This window comes from Podarcis pityusensis, assembly GCF_964106645.2.
Source record: "Podarcis pityusensis genome assembly, chromosome: 16".
Classification (NCBI taxonomy): domain Eukaryota; kingdom Metazoa; phylum Chordata; class Lepidosauria; order Squamata; family Lacertidae; genus Podarcis; species Podarcis pityusensis.
This window is the reverse complement of record NC_138041.1, coordinates 21,547,913-21,570,348: the sequence shown is the minus strand read 5'-3', so window position 1 is coordinate 21,570,348 and position 22,436 is coordinate 21,547,913. Positions and strand designations below refer to the sequence as shown.

The following is a 22,436-nucleotide window of genomic DNA, read 5'->3' as shown; positions in this document are numbered from 1 at the left end:
TAGTTGAGTTTCCGGGTCACCTTCAAAATTAGCTCCACATAGAGCGCATTGTAGGACGCGGGTGGCGCTGTGGGTAAAACCTCAGCGCCTAGGACTTGCCGATCGCATGGTCGGCGGTTCGAATCCCCGCGGCGGGGTGAGCTCCCGTCATTCGGTCCCAGCTCCTGCCCACCTAGCAGTTCGAAAGCACCCTTAAGTGCAAGTAGATAAATAGGTACAGCTTTATAGCGGGAAGGTAAACGGCGTTTCCGTGTGCTGCTCTGGTGCTGGTTCGCCGGAGCAGCTTCGTCACGCTGGCCACGTGACCCGGAAGCGTCTGCGGACAGCGCTGGCTCCCGGCCTCTAGAGTGAGATGAGCGCACAACCCTAGAGTCTGTCAAGACTGGCCTGTATGGGCAGGGGTATCTTTACCTTTACTAGAGCGCATTGCAGTAGTCCAAGAGGGAGATAACCAGAGCATGCACCACTCTGGTGAGACAGTCTGTGGGAAGGTAGGGTCTCAGCCTGCGTACCAGATGGAGCTGGTAGACAGCTGCCCTGGACACAGAATTGACCTGCGCCTCCATGGACAGCTGTGAGTCCAGAATGCATCCCAGGCTGCGCACCTGGTCCTTCAGGGGCACAGTTGCCCCATTCAGGACCAAGATGGATTCACATCCCAATTGTGAGTCAGTGCAGGTGTTTTCCTCACCCAGCAACTAGCATGCTCCCAAGTCTTTGTATGATTGCACTGGGTTCCTGGATGCAGCCCCAAAATGTCATAAGGATAAGCTCTAAGCCTTTTTGAATGTTCACTTCAGTTGAGATGGCTTATGCCAGGCTTTCCCAAACTTGGATCTCCAGCTGTATTTTGGACTACAACTCCCATCATCCCTAGCTGGCAGGACCAGTGGTCAGGGATGATGGGAACTGTAGTTCAAAAACAGCTGGAGACCCAAGTTTGGTAAGCGCTTGCAGGTACAATAGATTTAAGCAGCATTGCAGATTAAGGTTGTTGTTTTTTAAATCCTATGTATGTATGGAAAGTCGTAGTGGGAAGGAAGAGTCCGAAATCAGGATTCTAAACGTGTTTTCCCCTTAACATGTTCCTTCTTTCAACAGGCATTAATATACTTGTGAATTCCCGGGCCTTCCAGTATGCCATGTGTAAGTCTGATGAAAACTCTTTTCATTTCCCCCCATTAGCTGCCCAGAAACAGGGTGTTCTCCAAGAAAATTAAATATTCTAAACCTGCAGTAGCCTGTGGAGCTGTGTCCTTCAGATGCCGCTAAGGGGTGTGGGAATGGGAATGCAATAAAATACAATATATAAGAAATAAGATGCAATTCAAAATCGTACAGCGTCGAGCACAGTGCATTACCATTGCTATGACAGGGATAAAAATCATGAAGAGATCTGTCAAGGCCCTCAGAAATTTTTAAGTAGCCCATGGAGGAAAATAGTGTGGGAACTACTGCTCCAGAGCTCAACAGGGCTGGTGAGAATCAGCTCGGCAAGTAGAAGATCAGTAAATCTTTTAAGAACTGGTGCCTGACTTTGCTTGTTCGGAAAATTTCTTAACCACCTATTGCCAAATTATTTCAGGGTGGTGTTTGCTGCACCTCTTCCCTCCCCATCTCTTTTTCCTTTCGTGTCATGCTGTTTAGACTGTAGGCCTTAGAGGGTAGGGACTGCCTTGTTTTGCTATACAGTGGTACCTTGGTTCTCAAACTTAATCTGTTCTAGGAGTCTGTTCCAAAACTAAAACATTCCAAAACCAAGGCACACTTTCCCATAGAAAGTAATGCAAAATGGATTAATCTGTTCTAGACAAACAACCCCTAAAATAGGAATTTAACATGAATTTTACTATCTAACGAAACCATTGATCCATAAAATGAAAGCAATAATCAATGTACTGTACTATAAAATAAATAACACAGCATTATAGATATTAAAAATTAAAATTATTATTATTTTCTTACCTGCACTGATGATAGTCCATTTCCGCAGTCACACAATCAATCAATCAATCAATCAATCAATCAGTAGCTGAAATGGGTTCCACACAGTCACAAAAACAAATTATCTGAAAAAGCCTCAAGAACAAAAACGCAAAATAAATAGCAAAAACAAAAGCGCCAAACTTAATCTGTTCCGGAAGTCCGTTTGATTTCCAAACTGTTCGAAAACCAAGACACAACTTCTGATTGGTGCAGGCACCCCAGAAACAATAGCCAACAACTGCATCGGATGTTTGGCTTCTGAAAAACGTTCGAAAACTGGAACACTTACTTCTGGGTTTTTGGCATTTGGGAACCAAGGCATTTGAGAACCAAGGTACCACTGTACTGATCTTATGTATGCTGCTCTGGGGTCCTGGGGGGGGGGGGCTGAAGTGCTTTAAAAAGCTTAAAAGCTAGGTTAAAAGTGCTTAAAACGAGTCCAAATTTTGGTTCCTGTGTTAAGCAATCCAAAGGTGACATCTTAGCTGGATCCATGTGTTTGGATGCTCTGTGCTGTGTCTGAAAGATGGGCTGATGGGGTTTTGTTCTGTTTTGTAGATACTCTGCTGGCAGTGAACGGCCTCTGGATCCTAGTGGAAACCTTTATGTTGAGAGGTACGGAATAACACAGCTCTCTTCTGTTTGCTGACCCTCTTCCCTATCAAGGTTTTAGTGCTCCCATCTGATATGGTATTTTCCCTCCCTCCCTCCCTCTCTCTCTGCTTTTTCAGATGGGATCTTCTCGCGAGATGTCCCTTGGAGTTACATTGTCTTCCTTACAAGTAAGTCTCTGCGCTCCCTGTTATGATCTCTGAATATACTCCTTCCAAACATTTGTGCTTGTTGGGATATTTGTGTTCATTTGTTTAAAATATGCATATAACACTATTCATTTAAAAAACAACAACCCCAGAGTGGTTTACAACAATTGTGCATAAAACCATAGAACAAAAACCCTATAAAAAAGTTAAAATCCACACAACCTTTCGCCCCACAAAGGTCCACACTCTTAAAGCTCCTTTCTTTTTGCCCCAGAGCTTTCCCCACAAAAACGAGCTCTTTAAAGCTGCAGCACAACAAATGATAATTTGGGTTTTCTGCAGATAGTTGTTTGCTCCTTTTCAGCTTTAAAGAGCGGGTTTTCACGGGAAAAGCTCTGGAGCAAAAACAAGGTGCTAGGACACAGAGTTTTAAACTGTGAACCATGCCTGGAAACACAGAGGGAAGGTAAGTGTGGATACTGTTATGGAAAGATATATTCTTAATTGCTTGCAATAGAAAGTGTTCATCAGACGTTTAAAAGTTTGCATGGAAGGTGTCTGCTGAACCTCTATTGGCAGAGCATCACATGATACTGGGCCAGTTATATGAAAGGCTTGGTTTCTTGTTGTTGCGTGGCGGGTACCCGCCTCCCCCCTTGGAAAATAAAGACACAAGACACAGCATTTAAGGTTAATGGGCGAAAAAGGCCACAACTTTATTGATTGCAGGAATTAAGCGGTATTGGCTTAGGCATTGGTCCTATCGACTAACCGGCTTCAGCCTGATTGCTTGAAGACCAGCAAGGGTTAACCGCCAGCAGGGGGAGTCCTGCTGATGTACATCAACTAGGAGCTCCCCCAGGGTCACCGCTCGGGGGTGTGCCTTAGGCCCACACCTCCACAGGCTTCGGACAGGGCAACGCCCCCCATTATCCTTTACCGGACTACCCTTCGATTTGGGGGAAGGTGATGGCGCTTCCTTCCTCCCCCCCTCATCTGCATAACAATACCCTTACCAATGCCTAACCGCCAATGCCGAGGAAGATTTGCTACGAGGTAGGCGAAAAAACCAAATGGCTGGTGCCAATTTGCCAAGTGTTTTCAATTTGCCAATTGTTTTCAAATGAGCCTTGCCAACTCGGGGAACAACCCAGCTTCTTAAGCCTGTTGTCTCAGTGGCGGTATCTGCGTTGGTCAACAGATGCAGTTTGTTGCTTGAGACTATCCAAGCAAGGCTCCTCTGGGGAAGGGCTGCAGCTCAGTGGTAGAGCATCTGCTTTGCATGCAAAAGGTCCCATGTTCAATGCGCAGCATCTCCAGGAAAGACTAGGAAACTTTTGCCCGAAACTCTGGAGAGCTGCTGCCAGTCAGCGTGGACAGCACCAAATTAGATGGACCCGACTCTGCATAAGGCAGTTTCTTATGGTCAAGTGGAAGGTTTTTCCTGCTTATACAGTGCTATTGTGTTTTTGTATGTGCTGGGAGCCACCCAAAGCGGCTGGGGAAGCCGGTCAGATGGGTGTGATAAAAATAAAATAAAATAAAATAAAATAAATTATTTATTACACTATGTTAGAAGGTCCTTGTTAAAGGCCCAGCTCTTGATGCCCTCCTCTTCTGAGGGGAGCTGGGTTGAAAGGCTAGGTTGTAAGAAAACACTTCTAGATCAGCCTTTGGGAGAGGATGTTAAATGACAGCTCTCTGCTTTCACTGAGTCCTAGAAGAGCTTTAATAGAAGTCTCTATTAAAGGAGCGCCAGATTCTTCCACGTTGGCTGCTGGTCCACTTTCCCCTCAGACATGGGTTGCTTCCCTGAGCTCGTGAAGGTGTGTGTTGTCAAATTTAATGCCAAAGGTCACATCTGATCTTCAGCCTGCATGTGATGTTATTATTTTCTCTTGTGTCAACAGTCTATGGGGTTGAAGTGCTCCTGAAGATCACTGGGTTGGGGCCTATTGAATACCTGTCATCTGGCTGGAACCTGTAAGTGTGTGTCGTCATTCTGTTGTTGTTTTTTTTAATAATATTTATTGAGTTTCCAAAAATTTAAACACTACAAACAAAAAAGCAAAAAACAAACAAACAAAAAAACAAAAAAAACCACAACACAATACAAAAACACTACAAAACACTAACACACAACACAAATAAAACAAAGCAAAGACCATTTAAAGCACATTAAACAATTTCAATGTCATATCTTTCGTTCGCTTATTTCCACGACTTCCTCACACCTCCCTTTTTGTATTCCACATCAATTAATTATTTCAGCAATTCCTTTCCATCTTCCTCTGTTTTCTATCCTATAATTATCTTAACACATTCTAACCTTATTTTGTTCCCTTTAATGCTCTATTAATCTATTTATACTTAATTCCTTATAACATTTCTGCTAAAGCCATATAACTTCATTCCAACTTTGTTCTAACATTCATTAATTTTGCAATATTTCTATAAATAGTCTTTAAACTTCCAGTCTTCTTCCACCAGCTCTTCTCCCTGGTCTCGGATTCTGCCGATTCTCTCAGTCAGCAAAAAGCAGATGATTCACAACAAAATTTAAGGGTCTAGCAGGGCAAGTCCACCTCCTTCTTTAGCATCCGTTAATATCTTAAATTTTACTCGAGGCTTCCAGCCCTGCCAACCAAATCTAGAGACGTCCCTCTGCCACCTCCTGAGACAATCCCTCCCATCCAAAGCTTGCAATGTTTGAAACAAAAGCAACATCCCCGACATCACAGCAACCCTTGTCCCCACCACAGCAACTCGGCCCAACAATAACAACTTCCAATTTAACCCTATTTCCAAATCCCCCTTCTCTTCAAGCCAACGTCCTTCACAGTTGCCCTTGAATAGATTCACATTTCGGCGGTCATACTAACCCCCAAATACCTCTCTTTCTCAACCAATGTTAGTCCTATCTCCTCCTGAAACTCTATCAAGCTTTCCTTTTCCTCAGGTAGGGCTCTGATCCTCAATTTCATCTGTTTCTCTTTAAGTTCAGTCATAACAAGTGTCAGCTTGTATTCATCAAGTTGTCCTTGTATGGATGGGACTCTCTCTCTCTCCAGTTGAATTACTTTAACTTCAGCAGCAAGGGTTTCCTCCTTAACTTCATCCGCCGTTTGCCGTATCAGGGTAGATTCCTGTATCAATTTCTGGGTGGTTTCTGTATTGGTATTCACCTTTTAACCCAGGTTATTTAAACTTTCTACCATTAAGTCAATTTTAATATTTGCAGCATCCACTTTCATATTTATCACATCTGTTTTCTTGTGAAGCTGTTCCAGCGAGTCATTTATTTTCACTAATACAACCGCTAAGGCCTCTTCTGGCGACATTCCGTCTTTCCCATCTGCCATAACACTCAATAGATTCAAGGTCAGTCTCACAGTCTCACGGTTTTTATCTTACAGCTGGAAATTTCCCAGCCCAGATCTTATATAGCCGCCAGTTTCAAGAACTTCCACTAGAGGGAAACAGTTTCTCTTTGTATTGATAAATAATATCCTCTTATAGGCACAGTTCAAACGACCCAAAACTAATTTCAATTTTCAGTTACTTTCACTGCTGGAGACAGTAGAAACAATGTGTCTTCTCTTATGCTAACTGTCAATGAACGATCCAAACGCTGTCAATAAACGCCCCACCAAACGTCGGACCTACTAGCAGCCCGTTCCCAGGGTCCGAGCGGCGGTATTTTACCTCTCTTGGTCTCTTCTGCAGGCAAACTCAGTCCACAACTCGCCCCCCCCCCTTCTGCCTCCGAGGGGGGGGATTATATTCTTTACTTATGGAAATTTAGTCTTTTACAAAAAGCTTTCCAAGACTTCAGCTTGCAGCCTCAATTGCTTCAGTCTATTTACAAAAGGGGAAGGCGGACTTCCTGTATTGAACCTTCCCCGTTTCGATGCCAAATTAGACGTTTTAAAAATCCAATTTTCCCGATTAAGCTCTACTCACGGGTAGTTACTTTAGAGTCAAATTGTCCACAGGAAAAAGTCAGCGCTCTCCGACAACAGCTATGCGGCTTCGCTCCGTGGAAGAAGCAGATGATTCGAAGCACCGCGCCTCTCACCCCACGTCGCTCCGGATCCCCGAACCCGGGTTTCCCCGCGAGTGGGGGAGGCGCAAAAGGTGCCCGCCGAATCCCACGCTCACAGGCTTCTCCCGCCTGTGATTTTTAACGGGTCTCCGCCTTCGCTGTGGCGGCCAGACCCAGATTTCCACGGAGCTGATTCCTCCCGATCAGAGGAATCCAGCCATTGTCGGAGGCGCCTCCCCGGAAGTCCCCGTGTGTGTCGTCATTCTGTGTCATAAATTATTTTTTAAAAAAACATTTATATTTTATTGAGATTATTCTAGTAATTTAAAAAAAGAAAGAAAAAAAAGAAAGAGAATATATAAAAATACATTTTAAAAAGCAGAGGAAAACAGCAATAACAAAATAACATAAAATGTACATAAAATGTAAGTTTACGAAACTATACAGTTATATACATAGATAAATTTGTTTCGACAAATACGTTCCAAATATCATTACATTTGTCCAGGCATAATCTTCATCTGAAAGTGATTCGTTCATGGGCTGCAAGAGCTGTCGTGTCATCTATCCATTGATTGAAGGGGGCTATATTTTTGTCCTTCCATTGTATCAGTATCAATTTTTTTGCAGATGTGAGGGGATAGAGAATCCAAATGTCAAGCCCTATATATGAGGTGCAGTCGTACCTCGGAAGTCGAACAGAATACGTTCAACTTCCAAAACGTTTGGAAACAAAGGCGCGGCTTCTGATTGGCTGCAGGAAGTTCCTGCAGCCAATTGGAAGCCGCAGAACCTGCGTTGGACGTTCAGTTTCCAAAGAACGTTCGCAAACCAAAACATTCACTTCCGGGTTTTCAGTGCTCAGGAGGTAAAACGTTCGACTCTCAAGGCGTTCGGGATCCAAGGTATGAACTGTATATAGTTTATGCGTCAGAGACTAAAGCAGGGAAAGGGAACCTCAGGCCTGAGGGAGGGGCTAGATGTGGCCCTTTGAGTCTCTCTATTTGGCCCTCGAGAGTCTCTCCCAGGCCACACCCATCACAGTCCCTGCTTTACACCCTCCTTGAGCACTTTTGCCTGGCTAGAATGTTTGCAAACTCCTTCCTTGCCTGAATGGGGTATAGAGTCCATAAACATTAGTTGCTGCACCCATATTTTCTTCCGGCCCACCCACCACCTCCCTGTTGCTCCGGGGGGGGGGGGGGCGTTGCCTATAGGGGAATGCAGCTCTTCTCCCCAGGGACACAGGCTTAAAAGTTCATCCCTGAAGATATTTGTTCTTTTCCCCCTCTCTCTTTTCCAGCTTTGATTTTTCTGTCACCTTGTTTGCATTCTTGGGCCTCCTGGCACTGGCGTTAAACATGGAGCCGTTCTACTTCATTGTAGTCCTGCGGCCTCTGCAGTTACTGAGGCGAGTAATTGGTTGAATATGTACAGAGGGAATGGCAAACCCAAGAGCTGGAACGATTCGTTCCTAACTGAGGTTTGATGAAGGCCTTGGCTGACAGGATGCCGAGAGGCCAGTCTGGGGGTCAGGAGAAAGGGGAGAGCAGTTGTATTATTGTTCATTTTAATTGCGTATGGGCTCCGTTGTTGCTTGCAAACGGTTTAGAAGCCATTTTGGCATGTAAGTGGTATAGAATAAAGAATGTTAATAATCATATTGCATCCCAGTTCTGGGCACCACAATTTAAAGAGGATGTTGACAAGCTGGGATGTGTGGAGAGGAGGGCAACCACGATGATCAAGGCTCTGGAAACCAAGCCTTATGAGGAATGGTTGAAGGAGCTGGGTATGTTTAGCCTGGAAAAGAGGAGACTGAGAGCAGATAGGATAGCCATCTTCAAATATCTCAAGGGCTGTCATATGTCATATTGTTCCCATAAGAAGGAACAAGCTTGATTTCTCCTGCTCTGGAGGGTAGGACTCGAATCGATGGCTTCAAGTTGCAAGAAAGGGGATTCCGACTAAACATCAGGAAGAACTTTCTGACAGTAAGAGCTGTTTGACAGTAGAACGGCCTCCCTTGGGAGGTTGTGGACTCTCCTTCCTTGGAGGTTTTTAAGCAGAGGTTGGGTGGCCGTCTGTCAGGGATGCTTTAGCTGAGATTCCTGCATTTCAGGAGAGAGGACCCTTGAGATGGATGCCTTCTGACTCCACAATTCTATGATTCTATATTGTAACAATTGCATCCTTCTGTAACTCATGCATGTTGCTGCCCACTCCCTTTTTGTTGTTGTTGCAGGCTGTTTAAGCTGAAGAAACGCTACCGGAATGTCTTGGATACCATGTTTGAGCTGTTCCCCAGAATGGCCAGGTAACTGAGAGCGGAAGGTGCAGCAGACAGTGATGGCCACCAACTTGGATGGCTTTAAAAGAGGACTGGACAAATTCATGGAAGAATAAGGCTATTGGTAGCCACTAGCCATGATGGCTGTGCTCAAGAGGTAGTTATGGCCACAAACTTTACATTAGCTTGAAAAATTATGCTATCATAGGCTACTAGCCATGATGGCCGTCTTTTGCCTCTGAATACCAGTTGCTCAAATCAGGTGTGAACACTGCTGTTGCACTTGGGTCTTACTTTCAGGCTTCTGATTGGAGCGTCTTGTTGATCATGGGAGAACAGGAAGTCGGACTAGATGGGCCTTTGGCTCTTCCTATGTTCTTAAAGACCACAATAAACAATGTCAACATACAAAAACTCACCAGGCCCTTCTGATGGCCAGTGGCTCTAGGTCAAGAGGGCACTGAAGCCTTTCTCGTTGGCTCCCTCTTTTTCTCCTGGGATCCCTTCCATGTCTTGCACGGTCGAGCTTTAGAGTCCTTGGGCTTCTCTGCTGAAGGCATCGGAACGGAGCAGATTCCCTTAGATCACCATAAACTCCCTAACAGAAAAGCCTAGCTGCCCATGATTTTCGCTTTGCTTAACCTTGGCTTTTTTCTCCTTTAGCCTAGGTTTAACATTGCTCATCTTCTATTACTGTTTCGCCATCATTGGCATGGAGTTCTTCTCAGGAAAGCTCTTCCCAAATTGCTGCAAGTGAGTGCCCAGCATTTTCCTTCCGTCTGGAAAGTATTTACCGTGCCTTAAAGTTGGGAGCCTTAAAGATGTGTCTGAATGGAAGTGGGGAGAGATAGGTTCAAGTTCTGCATTGTTTACCTTGCAGGATTGTTTTGAGGATTCAAGTGGGCTGGGCTGGGCAGGGCAGAGGCGGGTGGGTGGGTGGAATGGGAAGAACTCTATACAGCATCCTAAGCACTTTTTGGAAGAGGGTGATAAAAATATCATTAGTTGTCCATTTGTTTCTGGGTCCAATTCAAGATGCTCATGTTGGCGTTTAAAGCCCTAAACTTGGGCCCCAAATATCTGAATACTGCCTCTTTCCCTGCAGAACATATCAGGTGTTAAGATATGTAAAGGAGGCCCCTCTTAGTAGTTCCACCTGCCCCTGCAGTTCGGGGTGATGGCAGCCTGGGAGAGGGCCTTCTCTGTGGGAGCCCCTAAGCAGTAGAACTCCCTCCCCATTGATGTGCTCCTGGCACCTTCACTAAACAGCTTCCAGCCACTGCGGAAGGCACACTGGCCCTCGACACCTGGACCCGCCCTATTCCTGTGATTGTAATCTAACTCTTTTACATTACAATTACAGGAATAGGATGGGCCCTGAAAACACACATCTCAGGTGTCGAAGGCCAGTAGCCACCGCCACAGGTCCTTGAAGCCACTGAGTTGCGTTAACTCAATAATAATAATAATAATAATAATAATATTTGCACCCCAAATTTGTTACGATATAGAAGCAATGCGGCCGCGAGCTGGTAGCTTGAAAGCAAAACATAATGGGAATGTTGGGACTGTTCTGTGGGAAACAGAGGGACAGTCAATTCACAGTGCAGAGGGCACCGGAATTAGCTCAGAGTGTAATATGAGCTGTACAGGAAGTACAGGATGAGTTTGTCTCTCGACTGCTGGAGCTTGAAGAGAGCAGTCATGATTTCTGTAACGCTGCAAAGACAGAAATAAAGGCATGTAAATACGTTTCTGTCTATCTCTTTCCCCTGCCTGGGGGGGCAGGAAAGAGGGGGTGTGTTCTTCTCACTCTGAGAAGGATCGCCTATCGCGACCTCTGCCTGGATCCTGCTGGGGAATGCAGACAGGGAGGTCAACAGGAGATCAAGCTGGGTGCCTGGAGAGTGGCCAGTTTCTCCTGATAAAGGCTTGATTCCCAACATCTGACTGGGCTGATTACAGCATCACGGCCTTATGGCTTCTGTTCTGGGACACAGAAACATTTTCCAGGCTACCCACCCCCTCTGCTGTCCGGAGTTACATTTGTAAAAAAATAAAAAACCACCTCATCCCTTATATACTCGACAAATGACTGTGTTCTCCTGGAGAGGGCCTCCTGCAGGTACCACTGTATCAGGAGGTCCATTTTGTGTGATGTCATAAACAGGGCCCTTAGTGTGGTGGCACCTAATTCTTTGGAACGCCCTCCCTTTGCATATCAGTCTGGCACCGTCTCATTCTGTCTTTAGAAGGCTTTCCTCTTTCAACAAGCCTTCTAAATGGAGATTTTTTAAAATCCCAGTGGGCATTTATATCAGATGTGAGTCCCACCCCCCCATAAGTGGCACAATGTTTTTTTCAATTGTGTTTATATAGGTAATTGTTTTATATAAGTTTTTATTGTCTTGTGAAATTGCTTTGAAATGTTTCATGGGAAGTGATTCATAAATAAATGGGAAAGGGTATATCGTCAAGCTACTGTGAGCCATTTTGTATTATTATTTTCAAACATTTTCACAATAATCTTCATACCAAATAGTTGCAATGTTTCATAAATTCACTTCCCGCCCCCATTTCCCCAGTGTTTTTACTCAGACCCTTTCTACTGCATTGTATCTTTTATCTACTACACAAGATTTCTCTGTTACAATCATTTTATCATTTTTCTTCCCCTGCTTTTATCTCAAATCCTGCCTCTGATTTCATTTGACTATAGTATCTTTTTAAAAAAATAGTCCACAAAAACATTTTGTACCTGCTTCTCCGTTCAGCGCCAGCACGGTGGCAGATTCCTATCGCTGGGTCAACCATACCGTGGGAAACAGGACGGTGATGGAAGAAGGCTACTACTATCTCAACAACTTCGACAATGTTTTGAACAGTTTTGGTAAGAGCACAAATCCTAGCGCCCTCTACTGATGTAGCCAGGAAATGCCGCTGGGGAATTCAGTAGGGACTTCTGCAAGAGACGGTTGCTGCCTGTGAGCAGGGTGAATAAAAATCAATGATTTAAAAAATAAAAAAAACAGATTTTTAAAAATTTAAATCAGATTTTTTTTTAAATTTAAGTCAGGTTTTTTAATATTAAATGTTTTTGGAGCAAATATCTTTCTGAATACAGTTTTCTGTTTAAGTTACATTATAGTCCAAAGGCTATTCATCAGGAAATAAGGATTTGTTTTAAGTTTTTCATGTGTGCTAAAACTCAGTTTTTTTAAAAAAACACACCACACCGTTTAACCACATCAGTTAACAAACATGGATACATATGCTCTAATGTTATTGTTTTAGTTAAATAAATTGTTTAAATTGTTATTAAGGAAATGATTATTTTTCTCCTTCCAATAAAGTACAGCAGAAAAGTTGTCCAAATATAAACAGTCAACTTATTTAACCTCACAATAATTTCATAATTATCTGTCAATGTATTTCTAATAGTAGAACCAAATCCGTAATTTTTGATATAACCGTAAAAACTACTCTGAAAATTTATTATTCCAAAAATGAAACCTTCATCTGGTTGTAAATATTAAGATTATACGAGCAAGAATTAGTCTTTCTGTAAAAAAAATTGATTTAAATCAAGTCTTACTGACTAGTGATTTAAGTAAAGTCTTGCTGACTAGTGATTCTGAGCCAATCGGAAGCTGCGCCTAGGTTTTCTAACTGTTTAGGGGGTTAAGTGGACTCCCGGAACAGATTAAATTCGAGAACCAAGGTACGGCTGTACATGATTCCTGCAAAACAGGCTGGTGTGGGAGTTGTTCAGAAACATGGACCAGCTCCATGATGGCTGCCCCTGTTGCTTTCCTTGATTGGATAATGAGCCAGCCACGCATGGCCAATCAGAGATAATGACCTAGTGCTCAGTTCTCAGCTGGGCAGTGAGCCCCGATTCACCACGTGCGATTGGCTCACTTTCGCCCAAGAAGGTGTGACCCAAGAAGGTTTCGCAGGAAGTGACCCAATGTTCCGGTTTCATCTAGCCCCCAAATTCAAGACTGCTGAGGGGGAACTGAGCCACAACAGTGACCATACAAGTGTTTGTTCTTCCCCTCTTTTTTTCCTTTTTGCAGTTACCCTGTTTGAGTTGACAGTTGTCAACGACTGGTACATCATCATGGTAAGTAGCACTCTGCCGCTCCCTGCCAGGAGCTTTCTTCTGTAATAATGTGGCTTGTGATTCCTTGGTGTCTGCGCTACTGCGCACTGGTTATTCACTGGCCATTAGATCATTGATCATTGCAGGGAATATGCCAAACAACTGGGCACATTGAAGTGAAAAGTAGAGGGAGCCAGTGCAATATGATTCTGGTAGGAACGCTATACTAATGCTGGAAAGACCTGGGTTCAAACCTTCCACTCTCAAGCATAAAGTCCACTGGGTGAACTTGAATTAGTGTCCCTCAGTTCACCCATTGAGGGGATGAAATGAGCGTGAGAAGAGATAGAAAGAGAAAGTTAAGTGAGTGAGACCCAGGCTCCTCCTGGCCTGACTATTATAGTCAGTACGACCTTGACAGAAACATAACAGAACCAGTTTAAACCAGCTGTACTCAGCTTCCCAGAAGGAATAACCAAAACATCAGAAACCTCTTTCCTGTTTCTCTCACATAGAAATAAACCTTCTAGAATCCTCCTGAACCAATCAGAATAGGAAAGCTCTCTGCACATCAGATCAATGCTTTCTGCTCTAAGAAATTAAAACTGGCAATATTTTCCTTTTCAGGAAGGGGTGACATCGGAGACTTCGCACTGGAGCCGCCTCTATTTCATGATTTTCTATATTGTGACCATGGTAAGCGGAGTTGCCAACTGTGCTATTTTGTGAAGCAGTCCTGTGGCTACAGTCTGTATGTTGTGGTGCAGGGGTGGGGCCTCCAGGCCTTGTTGGACTCCAACTCCCATCAGCCCCAGACAATGGTCAGGGATGATGGGAGCCGTAGTCCAGCAAATTCAGCAGGGCCACATGCTCCCTGCCCTGTTCTGTAGCCTTCACAGTCACTCCCAAGGACCAGAAATATAGTTTGCCAGCAAAGCAGTCAAACTTTCCTTTTTGATGCATGGTCATCTGATGAAGGGTTGTAGCATCATTTATGGTTGATCCTAGAGCAGGGTTTCCCAAAGTTGGGTCTCCAGCTGTTTTTGGACTACAGCTCCCATTATTATTATTTAGAAGACATCATCTGGCAGCCCTGTTTAGGGAAGTTTTTAATGTTTGAAGTTTTATTCTGTTTTTAGTCCTCTGTTGGGAACCACCCAGAGTGGCTGGGGAAACCCAGCCAGATTATTATTATTATTATTATTATTATTATTATTATCCCTGACTAGCAGGACCTTTGGCCAGGGATAGTGGGAATTGTAGTCCAAAAACAGCTGGAGACCTTACCCTACTCCATAAGTCAGCTTGAGTAGAGCAGTGAAATAAATAATTTGGATGAGCTGTTTTTGCATTGCTGCTGACCTTTTCCTTCCCCCACAGGTGGTGATGACAATAATTGTAGCTTTTATATTGGAGGCGTTCGTGTTCCGTATGAACTATAGCCGGAAGAACCAAGATTCAGGAGGTCAGTGGGGTCACCCTTGCAACTTGTTTGTTTCCTTCCTTATTTATAATAATATTTTCAGACCGCCTTCCAGGCACCATATCAAAACGGTGCACAAAAAATAAATAAACGTGTGAGTGCAAAAAACATAATCTGTAAAAACAATGCAGGATAATCATTAAAGGGGCTGGCTCATCCTAAGAGAGTGGAAACAAATGAACAGGCCTATCACAGACTTGTAGAGTTGTAAGGGGGACCACAAGGTTCATCAAGTCCAACCGCCTGCATTGCAGGAGTCACAGCAGGAATCAACTTTTTAAAAGTGCCTTCAAAAGATTCTGTGCTTTAAAAGCAACAGTGCCTGCTGAAAGATTGGGACTAGTGGCATTGAATGGGTGTGGAAGCACTTTTGAGCCATTTATTATTATTATTTTTGATCTAACAGCAGTCGGCCTTCTATGGACCACACGGGACAGGCAGGCAGGACTAGCAGTTGCCTGATGTCACCGTACATCAGGTCCCCCAAATGTCAAGCCAAAATTCTTCAGCAATGAAGCATCACGTTGTGGGTGCATTGTGAGCGAGCTCCCCCATTCTTCCTCTGCAGCCACGTCTTGAACTCCCCCCCCCACCCTGCTGGGCGCTGTGTGATGATGTCATGTGTATGGCCCAGTGGGCGTGCGTGGCTTGCCCAAAATGGCCTGGTGAGCCAAGTCAAAGAGGCTTGGGCAGGCCTGATTTTGCCTGAGGTTTCCTTGCCGCTTTCCCCTTCCGTTACCCAGACAAGCCTTGTCCTTGCCTTTCTCCTCTGCAGAAGACATGGGCATTGTTTTCGAGAGAGAAGTCTCCAAGGAAGAACTGACAGCTGTCGCAGAGCTATATGGAAGGAACTGCATTGCCTCGGCTGCCAGCCAGCTGCTCAAGGTCATTTCCCAGATGGACAGGCACAGGGTGAGTAATGGGGACTGGAATTCCAGCATCTTCTGTTCACCGCTTTCCAGGTATCCTCTCTCACCTCGCCACCACTTGGCTGGTCTTGTTCAGAATGATAAAACTTAAATCACTTCTGATTTAGAATGCTAGAGGGTATCCCTCTGTGGCCACTGGTCCTTGAAGAGGAAGGTAACAGAGCAATTCAGATTCCCCCACGCTTCACATGTTGCATATTTTTCCAGCACAGATTATTGGGGGGTGGGGGTGGGGTGGAGATGCACACACTGGAATGCCACAATAAGCATGTACAGTGGTACCTCAGGTTACATACGCTTCAGGTTACAGACTCCGTCTGGCTCCGTCTCGCTGTTATAGCTTGGGGATGGCTGTGCGCAAACCTCTGCAGGGCAGCGGGGCGCTGCACCGTCTCGCTGCTCTAGCTTGGGGACGGCTGCGCGCACAGCTTCCCCAGGGCAGCGGGGTGTCTTCACCCCGCTGTCCTGCAGAAACTAGCAAGGCTGTTCCCAAGCCAGAACAGCGAGACGGAGGGCTCCATCTCGCTGCTCTAGCTTGGGGATGGCTGCACGCAAAGCCTCTCCAGGGCAGCGGGGCACTGTGCTCCAAAGGCTTCAGGGATCTTTGAGGCTGGCGGTGGGGGAAAGTGCACCTAGACATTCCGTTGTTGTGCCCATAACCTTGGTTTAAGGTGCCATTTAGCTCCTGGTTTTCATATCTCAGTTTCTAACACTGATTGCTTCACATGTAGACTATCTATCAAGCATATACAGTTGTACCTCAGTTTAAGAACAGTCCGGTTTAAGAACCATTCGGTTTACAAACTCTGCAAAACCGGAAATAGCGTCCCGGTTTGAGAACTTTACCTCAGTCTAAGAACGGAATCTGAACGGTGAAAGGGCACTGGCAGCGGGAAAGCGCACCATTAGGGAAAGCACACCTCGGTTTCAGAACGGTTTTGGTTTAAGAACGGACTTCCGGAACAGATTAAGTTCGTAAACCGAGGTACCGCTGTACTATAATTCCCACTACAGGCACCAGGTTCCCATAACTTCAGCTTCCGGACAAACTCAGGTAGGAGTGCAATATTCACATCTTAACAGTGTTTACATGCTCCCCAACCCTCCCAGCACACACAGAGCTTGATAGGAAAAAACCACAACCTGTCCCCTGTTTGGCCTTTGGATTCCAGCCGTCAGTTTCATTTATTTGTATCTAGTCATCAAAAAATTCCAAAACTAACATTTAACAGTAGGGAAATAGCACAAGGTAACATCAGTGGAAGTTAACTCTGACCTTAATAAGGTATGACATGAACAAGTTTAAATGCTGAATTTTAAGCAAATCACAGCAATGTTTCCATTTAATAAAAAGGATTGTTCCTGTTTTAACTAATATTAAAATTAAATGAATTTATGCAAATCCGAATAAAACCGTGTAAGACGCAAATGCCCCCAGCTTTCAAGAATTTATCTCCTCTTATCTGATAGAAAGCCTGCAGTGGTTGCAGTTGCAGTCTTGAGTTCCCTGTAGATAAAGTTAGAGATTTGCTCAGGTCTCTCTTGGTGGCGAGATCCCTGTGTGCTCCTAGCAGCACCAATATTAGCTGTAATCCAACTCTGGCACCCTTCAGAGGCAGTTGCCTTCTTCCTTCCTCTTATTGCTTCTCTTCCATCACTTCAGCAAACGTCCATGCTGTTCCTGGGGCGGCGATCAAGGACCAAAAGCGATTTAAGCATGAGAATGTATGAGGAAGAGATACAGGTAAGATATGTGAAACTGCTCGCATCCTAGTTATGGTTATGCAATGGTCCCTGTAGCTTGGTGGACTCAGGGATCTTCTTGGAGGTGCTGCCAGCCCCGTAAAAAAGGTTAAGTCCAGTTGCAGACAACTCTGGGGTTGCGGTGCTCATCTCGCTTTACAGGCCGAGGGAACCGGCGTTTGTCCGCAGACAGTTTTTCCGGGTCATGTGGCCAGCATGACTAAACCACTTCTGGGGAAACCAGAGCAGCGCACGGAAATGCCGTTTACCTTCCCACCGGAGCGGTACCTATTTATCTACTTGCACTTTTTGACGTGCTTTCAAACTGCTAGGTTGGTAGGAGCAGGGACTGAGCAACGGGAGCTCACCCGGTTGCAGGGATTTGAACTGCCAACCTTCTGATTGGCAAGCCCAAGAGGCTCAGTGGTTTAGACCACATTGCCAAATAAATACTGTCTAGGAGAGTGGGCAACTTTCCCTAGCCTCATGCCTCTAAAGCAGAGGTGGGGACTCTCTTGTCTTCGCCAGATGCTGCTGGAGCTACACTTCCTTTCTATCTTCCCAGACCATTGGTTATGCTCACTGGGGCTGATGGGAGTTGGAGTCTAGCCAGCTGTTTTTTATGTGGTGTAATGCGCCCTAGGACCTTAAGGTAAAGGATGGGCAATAAATGGCTCAGAACCATAATACCTCGAGGATTGCCTCTCTTCATATGAACCTACCTGGACCCTCAGGTCATATTCTGAGACCCTCCTTCGTGTGCCCTCCTTCATGAGAGGTCCAGAAGGTGGTAACACGAGAACAGGCCTTTTATGCAGTGGATCCACATTTGTGGAATGCTCTTCCTAGGAAAGTCCTAGGCACCTTCATTATACACTTTGAGGCGCCAGGAAAAGACATTCCTCTTTAACCAGGCCTTTGGCTGATTGACATATCGTATTTTTCTGTGTATAAGACGCCCCTGTGTATAAGATGCCCCCTATTTTGGGGGACTCAGAATTAAGAAAATGGGGGGAGATTGCCCCCATGTATAAGCCTCCCCCCCTTTTTAACATTTTTTAGTAAAAAAAAACCTAGTCTTATACAGTAGCACCTCAGCTTACGTTACCCTTGGGTAATGTAAACGTCGGGTTGCGAAAGTGGCAAACCTGGAAGTGTTTTGCCACATGCACATGCGCAGAAGCGCTCTACTACGCCATGTGCAGAAGCAGTCCCTCCGGTTGCGGAAACCTCGGGATCCGACTGGAGCTCCGGAACGGATCCCGTCTGCAACCAGAGGTACCACTCTACATGGAAAAGTACGGTACCTTTTAAATGTGTTGTGGAGGGGGGTGGGAATTATTGGTTTGTTTTTGTTCTTATTTTTAGTATGTGTTCTGTGTTTTTTTATAATGTCGTTTTCTGTTGTGATGTGCCTTGAGATGATGGTGATTAATAGTAAGAGTAACAACAACAACAACGCTATTATTAACAAGCAAAATTTTGGGTTCGTGCACAATTCATTGCAGACCTTCACGATTTGAGGGCAGGCTGTGGGTGTGGGAAATGAAATGATCCCAGTATTGTTGCCTCTTCCCACAGGAGTGGTACGAAGAGCACTCCAGGAAAGAAGAAAGGCAGTTTCCCTGGCAGGATGACCAGTCGCTTCATCAGCCCTCGCCGTTTCCAGGCCTCCGCCAGCGCTCTCAGACCATTATCTAAGCCCAGCTAACTTAAGCTGCTGATTTGTCTGCTGTGCATTAACCACCCCGTTTACTTACTTTGCAAAGTACGTCTCAGATTAATGCATAGCGTAGCCTGGCAGAAGAAGGTCTCCTGGCGCTCTTGTGTAAGAGAGGTTCGGCTCTCCTCTTTTGCAAAAGCTCATCCCTGTACTAGGGCCATTAAGGCATAACCAGAGTACTGCAGGATGGCTGGGCATTATGCAAGGGATGGGGGCTGGTTAACAGGGTAGCCACAGTGAATGCTTCTGGGATTTGTCTAGTGTAAAGCAGCCAGGGGTTAATTTGGCTATCTTTCCCCAGTACAGCTGGATAAAATAGTCAGCTGAAGTTATACAATCGGGCTGCTTTCCCCCAGGCATTCCAGCCTCCCAGAAGTGGGTGGCAGGCATCAGCAGAAAAAACAAAACACCACCATTTACTGCCACTGTTTGCCTGTCTCTAACTGTAACTAGGCTGCCCAGTTTTCAGCAGGACTGCCCTTTTGAGGTTCAGTTCTGTCCTCATCATCTCCATAATGGTTCAATAAGCTGCTGTGGCTCTACAGCATTTTCCCTTCTCCAACAAGGTTTGTTCCCTGTTGGGCACAAGTCCTCTACACACAAACTGGCTGAAACCTGGAAACTGGTGAATGAAGGAATCCTACCACTGCAACTAGCAGAGGGCTGCTTGTCGTGGTGGAAGCGGCTGAGCCTGTGGGCATGTGTTAAAAGCAATAACTTTGAAAGAAGGAAAACTGACCAAGGTGTAATCCTGCAGTCACTGCGCAGCAGGGTCCAGGTTGATCCGCATCACTTGCTGCAATTTATTTTTTATTTTTTAAAAATTACCAGCTCTTTATTAGCCGTTGGCTCTGTCTGACAGCCCTCCACCACACAAGCTAGAGGCAAACAGAGATGCAGCAGAGTTCGCCTTTGGTTTGCAATATGAACATTTGACAACATGTAATGCTTGCCTCAAAAATGACGGTACTGCAGGCTTCCCAAATTCTTCTCCGGCTTAGAATGCTACTCTGAGCTGGAGAAGAATTCCATGCCTTCCACTTACCTACCTAAACTCTGTTGCTTATAAGCAGAGAGGAAAGGTCTTTCTCCCCGTGAACTGTTAATATTCCCAGCAGCACTGGGAAATGGAGCTTTCCTTCTCCTCTTGACGGTATGCCATAGCAGCACATAGTGAAGGCAAAGGGGAAGAGACAGAATTTCCTGCTGCAAGATAAACAAGCGTGACGGTGCTTTTATTTGTCCAATTTTAACTTTAGTAGGCTCATAATAAGCCAAGCTATTTCCCAGGTGGTTTTTTTTGTTTTGTTTTTTTAAAGAATAAGGGCTTATTCTGAGCAAATCTGTGTTACCACAAGTAAGACAGCTTAGCTTGTGTTTGCAGAATCCCAGCTCACCTGATCTGTCCCGAAGACAGACGAGGAGCTTTCCCTATGGTGGTCAGGGAAGATGTTCCCTTGAGACAGATTCTGTCGGCAGAAGCAACCATTGGTCTTGCAGCACCTGCCTCTAGGCAGATTCTAAAACCCCAGATAGCGGCCTGCTCAGGGAAGCCATGCCTGTTTAACTCAGTTCCAGCCTTCCTTAAGGAGAGATCGGATATGTGCAGCAGTACCAAGTGCTGCCTAAGATGAGGGTGAGTTCTGTGGAAGTTTGGGGTTCACACACTGCAGAAAACATCAACCAGCAGTGATTGCTGCCCCTACCCTTTTTTTGGGTGCATATAACTTATTTGCTGATGGAAGGCAAATTCCAACCTCGTGATGGTGAAATGGAAGTTTTGTGCCCCTTCGTGTACCAGACCACTAACTAGCCCAAGGCTAGCCAGTGTGTCGGCCTCCAGATGTTGGTGAGCTCCATCATCCCTGCATGGCCAGAGATGATGGGAAATGGAGCCCATCCACAGATGGAGGGCGCCGTGTTGGCTACCCCTTGAACTAGCCTAAGGATCAAACCTGTGTGCAGCATATATCTGGGCCAACAGCCGCCTCCACTGATTATAGACACTTGGGGCCGCTATTCTTAAAAAGTGTTTTTCTCCTAATAGCTGAGTACAGTTTCTGCTGCTCTACAAAGCTGGAGTCTGAGGCTTTTGAGGGAACACAATTGCTCTCTGTAGAATATTGCTGTTGTGGTTTCAGAACCGAGACATGCTTCCTGAGCTGTACTGCTAACTAACTGACCTGTCACTCAACTTGCACTGTATATGCCCCCCTCCCCAACTCCTTACCAGAATAAGCTAGTGATAATTCCAGAAACTGCTTCTTGCAGGATGGAAGGAAAAACAAACCTCAGCGAGTCTACCTTCTAACTTGTCTTTTCTCCTTGGCTTCCTCCAACACTTAACTCCAAAGACAATCACTTGCAGGAACGTAACATGATGGGAGGTTTTGTTCGCTGCGAGTTTGTATGGCAACTGTAATGATGACGTCTGAAACAGTGTTATAGAGATATTTACAGGCACATTTAATAAACCTTTTAAAGCGTTCCTTTCTTCGTTTTCTGCATTTATTTGCAAAGGGCGTTGGGGTAGGTGAAACAGCTACTGAACTCCACAGACCACTTCCTGTGGTAAGAGTGCTTCTTTTCAAAGAAGTGTGCAAGCCAAAGGTAGAGCTTTCATGTTTTCACAACTGCACATGCCGTCTACTCACAGAAAAAATAAAATAGAGACCCAAGTTTTAAGAAGCCTTTGTCTCCCTTCACCTTCCATCTGCTTACATGTTTGCTTACATTTAAAGCTCTTCCTTATGGAACCTGTTCCCCCTACCCTTCCCCCTTTTCCTAAATTGGAGGTGGTTTTTAGTCATTGCTTCCATTTAGTTTGTAAGCCATAAGCAAGGGCTGTTCAATTCTTCTTTTGTACAGTAGCACTACTAAGCAAACTTAGGCATTTTATGGAGAGTAACGCTTCCTCTACAGTGCTCATGCAGACCCTCCAAGTGTCCCTGTTTTCCAGGGACAGTCCCGGATTTACAGAAGCCGTCCTGGTTTCTGATTCGATTCAAGAATGTCCCATTTCCCCCTTAGGACGTTCCTATTTTCATCAGAGAAATGTTGGAGGGTATGGAGTTCTGCTACCCCCGAGCCAAGGAGATAAGTCATCTGAAGGCAGCCCTGTATAGTTTTATTATGGTTTTTAATATATGTTGGAAGCCACCCAGTGTCTGGAACAACCCAGATGGACAGGGTTTAAATAAAAAAACTATTATGGAATAGGACATACTTATTTTCATCAGAGAAATTCTGGACTGTATGCTGATGCACAACACACTATTCATGGTTTGCATACTCCTTGCACATAAATCCTCTTTCAACGTCAGAACTGTGGTAAAAGTGAGGTGTGTGGCCTGGACAAACTCCTGAGGACT

The 22,436-nt window shown here is 45.1% G+C and overlaps 1 protein-coding gene across 3 annotated transcripts in view; it reads left to right on the top strand.

The window, feature by feature from the left end:
* Window positions 1–21,553, top strand: part of TPCN1 (two pore segment channel 1) — a 45,852-nt gene extending 24,299 nt beyond the window's left edge. For all 3 annotated transcript variants that reach the window (XM_080986253.1, XM_080986254.1, XM_080986255.1), the window contains 14 exons: window positions 1,102–1,146; window positions 2,545–2,601; window positions 2,718–2,768; window positions 4,658–4,730; window positions 8,096–8,203; window positions 9,038–9,109; window positions 9,746–9,835; window positions 11,857–11,972; window positions 13,162–13,208; window positions 13,815–13,883; window positions 14,568–14,652; window positions 15,446–15,582; window positions 17,263–17,343; window positions 18,924–21,553. In XM_080986253.1, coding sequence (XP_080842379.1) covers window positions 1,102–1,146; window positions 2,545–2,601; window positions 2,718–2,768; window positions 4,658–4,730; window positions 8,096–8,203; window positions 9,038–9,109; window positions 9,746–9,835; window positions 11,857–11,972; window positions 13,162–13,208; window positions 13,815–13,883; window positions 14,568–14,652; window positions 15,446–15,582; window positions 17,263–17,343; window positions 18,924–19,043 — 1,151 coding nt within the window. In that variant the 3' untranslated portion in view covers window positions 19,044–21,553. The remainder of the gene's footprint in view (window positions 1–1,101; window positions 1,147–2,544; window positions 2,602–2,717; window positions 2,769–4,657; window positions 4,731–8,095; window positions 8,204–9,037; window positions 9,110–9,745; window positions 9,836–11,856; window positions 11,973–13,161; window positions 13,209–13,814; window positions 13,884–14,567; window positions 14,653–15,445; window positions 15,583–17,262; window positions 17,344–18,923) is intronic.
* Window positions 21,554–22,436: the final 883 nt, after the last annotated feature.